Source organism: Dama dama, chromosome 32 (assembly GCF_033118175.1).
Source record: "Dama dama isolate Ldn47 chromosome 32, ASM3311817v1, whole genome shotgun sequence".
Classification (NCBI taxonomy): Eukaryota; Metazoa; Chordata; class Mammalia; order Artiodactyla; family Cervidae; genus Dama; species Dama dama.
The window spans coordinates 12,312,988-12,317,100 of NC_083712.1; the positions used below are offsets into that span (position 1 = coordinate 12,312,988).

Genomic DNA, 4,113 nt, shown 5'->3' on the forward strand with positions numbered 1-4,113 from the left:
TATTTAATAGATTGCAGGTTCACGAATGATAAATTATGCCAAGTTTTATAGGTCTAAAATGTTTATTTCACCTAATTATTTGAAGAATGTTTAACCTATGCATAGAATTGCAGAGTGAGAGCTTGCGTGTATTTCAATGTATGTGTCTTTTTTCCTACTCAGTTTTCATTGAGAATCTTGAATCTGTGGGCTTACTGTTTTAATCAACTTTGAAAATTTGGCAGTTATTTCTTCCCTTCTTTCTTTCTGCTTCCCTACTGACTCCACTTATACATGTTAAAATGCCTTATATTTCCCATAGTTCCCTGAAATTTTGTCGTTCTTATTTTCCTTCCCTTTTCTTTTCTTTCTTTTTTTTTTTCTTGATGTGCTTCATTTTAATAAATTTCTATTTTAATGTCTTCTAGATTGCAGATTATTCTTTGATGTCAAATCTGTTCTTAATATCAACCACTGATATATTTATTTCATTTATTGTAGTTTTCAACTCTTAAAATATCATCTGTGTCTTTTTTATACCTCTGATTTAAGCCTTTTTTTAATGCTCATATTTTCCTGTATTTCCTCAAAAAAATGGAACATAATTATATATATATACATATATATTTTTTCAATTCTTCTACAAGATCCATCTTCTCTTTTTTTTCAGGTTTTATTTTATTTTTTTTTTCATTAAAATTTTTTAATTGAAGTATAGGTGACTTACAATATTTGTTTCAGATGTACAACACAGTGATTCTATATTTGTACAGGTTATGCATCATACAAAGGTATTATAGTATTATTGACTGTATTCTTTGTACCATAAGTTACATCCTTGTGACTTATTTATTTTATAACTGGTAAATATCTTTTAATCCCCTTCACCTATTGCACCCATCCTCCCATTCTTCTCCCTTCCAGCAACCACTAGTTTGTTCTCTGTATCTATGAGTCTGTTTCTGAGTTTGGGGGGCTCATTTTTTTTTTAATATTTTAGATTCCACATATAAGTGAAAACATACAGTATTCATCTTTCTCTGACTTATTTCACTTAGCATAATACCCTACAGATCCATCCATATTGTCACAAATTGCAAGATTTCATTCTTTTTTATGGCTAAGTGGTGTTGGGAAAACACGATAGCTATATGTAAAATAAAACTAGACCATTTTTTCACATCATTTACAAAAATAAAGTCAAAATGAATTAAAGACTTAAATATAAGATCTAAAACCATAAAACATCTAGAAGAAAACATAGGTGGTATGTTCTTTGAAGTCAGTCTCAGCAATATTTTCTTTTTTGATCAGTCTCGTCAGGCAAGGACAACAAAAGCAAAAATAAACAAATGGGACCATATGAAACTAAAAAGCTTTTGCACAGCAAAGGGAACCATCAGCAAGACAAAAAACTAGAAGATACTGGCAAATGATATGTCTGATAAGGGGTTAATATCCAAAATATATTAAGAACTCAGACAACTCAATACAATCTGATTACAAAATGGGCAGAAGATCTAAATAGACATTTTCCAAAGAAGACACACAGATGACCAACAGGCACATGAAAAGATGCTCAACATCACTAATCACGAGCGAAATGCGAATCAAAACCACCTCAAATGCAATGAAACAGCACATTACACCTGTCAGAATGCCACACTTTTTAGTGAATACTGTTTGCTGTTTTGGAATTCTCCCGTTTTCAGGTCTTTCAGATGGCCAACTCTTTCTGCTTACACAGATGCCCATTACTAGTTGATCTTGTAGTTATGATGATCTTCCCTTACCTGACGTTGTCTTGGCTATTCCCTGATCTGGTAATGCTCCAAATTTCCAATGCTGTTCATACCAGTCATTCACTGTCATAGATGCCAGACTTGGATAACCAGTTCCAAATACTTTGGCTTGGGCCATGTTCCGAGTGAGAACAAACGGTTTCATTGGAGGCCTGTCCTGACGAGATGACTGAGAAGTTGATGCCTCTTTTGTGGAATCTTTTTCTCTCAAGATCTTTATCTCCTGGTCAATGCTCTCAATCTCTTCTAAGCTGATACCAATCCACCTTCGAAGGTGAAGGAGGTAATATTCACGAACATGCTCATCATCTGCTTGACCACTTTCCACAGCAGATTTCAGTGCAGACAACCTATGCTCCACCTCCTTCTTCTGCTTGTATCTCTCTATTTTAGCCTGTCTCTGAGATGCCATAGCAACGATGCTAGGATAGGCCATGGAGGAATTAGCAGTGTTATTTTCAGCTGAGTTGGTCTTGGTTTTGGGCAGCTCAAACTCTGCCACATGATAGTGCTGGCACTGAGTTAAGTAGTTTAAAAAGTGTTCTCGAGCCCACTGCAAATGATCTAGACGCTTGCTGGGATTGACTTGTTTTATGGCGAACGCTCCTTGAAATGCTGGCACCATCAGGTACTTCAGGTCGGTGGACGCGATCTCCTCCAAATCTTCATTTTGGCTGAACAAGTCGAGCTGCGACAACATTTCAGCAGCCTTCTTCAGGAGATCCAGTCCCTTGAACACCTTATCTTGGATTATTCGGGAGCCGGTGGGCTCAGTTGCGATTTCCAGTTCGTCCAAAAGCTGCTTGCTGGTTTCCAACAGCTCAGGGAGCCGCGGTAACAGTAACTCATCTTCGGCTGCTGCCATCTTAGGGAGGGAGGAACCCGGAAAGCCTCACTTCCGGGGTCAAAGGCAACCCTGGGAAAGCTGAGCTAGGCGAGAGATGAAGAAACCGGAAGGGGCGCTGCGTTGGGTCAGTAGCTCCATTGTTACCTAAGCGTCTGAAAACTTCCGTAGGCTGCTGTTAAGTCAGCCTAGCAACCGTTTCCATGGACTCATTTTGTCATGCTGCCTATTACTAGTAGACATCTGTGAATGATACACACACGCAAATAAAAAAGCAAACCCCGGGCGCTGCTTTTCACGCGACTCCTCGTCGCCGACCCGGGCCCGGACTGTGCCATCGGCTCTGAGGAGCGGGTGTGAGGAGGCTGAATTTGGAGCCAGGGCGGGCGCGAGAAGGCAGGAGCGCTCCAGGAGCCGGCCAGGCGAGCGCCTTACCTCGTGAGGCGCTCCCTGGCCACAAGGGCCAGGGCGGCCAGGGGCTCCGAACTCCGCGCAGCTTGCTGGGTTCGCAGGTCTCCAGGTTTTATTTTTAATGACTATTATTTCTCCGGTTTATGTATCTCATTTGCCTTACTTTTCATTAATTTTTATTAGATACTGGACAGGTTCTGTCTTTGCAAGGTGAGTTTTGTTGTATTTCTTGTGTATTGTGTTTTGTTTTATGAGGCATCTGAGCCATTTGCTGATTAGTTTGATCCTATCAAATCTTGTTTTCATGATCTTTTAGTAGAGCCATGCTGTGCCCTGCTTAGTCACTCAATCGTGTCCGGCTCTTTGCTGCCGCATGGACTGTAGCCCACCAGCCTACTCTGTCCATGGGGGTTCTCCAGGCAAGAATCCTGGGGTGGGTTGCCATTTCCTTCTCCAAGAGTGGCCTATTTTGGCCCTACTTTTATGGTTTCTCCTTACTAAGGGCTCTATTGAATGTCTCTTTATCAAAATGGTCTCTCTACTGATCAGAAAGAGAAAAATAAACATAGTAGATTAACATATATATATATATATATATATATATATATATATGGAATCTAGCGGAGAAGGCAATGGCACCTCAGTCCGGTACTCTTGCCTGGAAAATCCCTTGGACAGAGGAGCCTGGTGGGCTACAGTCCATGGGGTTGCTAAGAGTCGGACACCACTGAACGACTTCACTTTCCCTTTTCACTTTCATGCATTGGAGAAGGCAATGGCAGCCCACTCCAGTGTTCTTGCCTGGAGAGTCCCAGGGACGGCGGAGCCTGGTGGGCTGCCATCTATGGGGTCGCACAGAGTCAGACACGACTGAAGTGACTTAGCAGCAGCATGGAATCTAGAAAAATGGTACTGAAAAACTTATTTTCAGGGCAGTAATAGATGCAGACATAGGGAATGGACTCTTGGACACGGTGGGGTAAGGGTGAAAATGAAAGTGAAAGTCGCTCAGTCATGTCCAACTCTTTGTGACCCCCATGGACTGTATCCTGCCAGGCTCCTCTGTCCATGGGATTC

General features: G+C 41.1%; 1 protein-coding gene across 1 annotated transcript; it reads right to left on the reverse strand.

Annotated features, from left to right (window-relative positions):
• Nucleotides 1-1,632: 1,632 nt before the first annotated feature.
• Nucleotides 1,633-2,719, reverse strand: LOC133050648 (immunoglobulin-binding protein 1-like). The gene has a single exon (XM_061134942.1). The coding sequence runs from the start codon at nt 2,644-2,646 to the stop codon at nt 1,753-1,755; it is 894 nt and encodes a 297-aa protein (XP_060990925.1). The 5' UTR covers nt 2,647-2,719; the 3' UTR covers nt 1,633-1,752.
• Nucleotides 2,720-4,113: the final 1,394 nt, after the last annotated feature.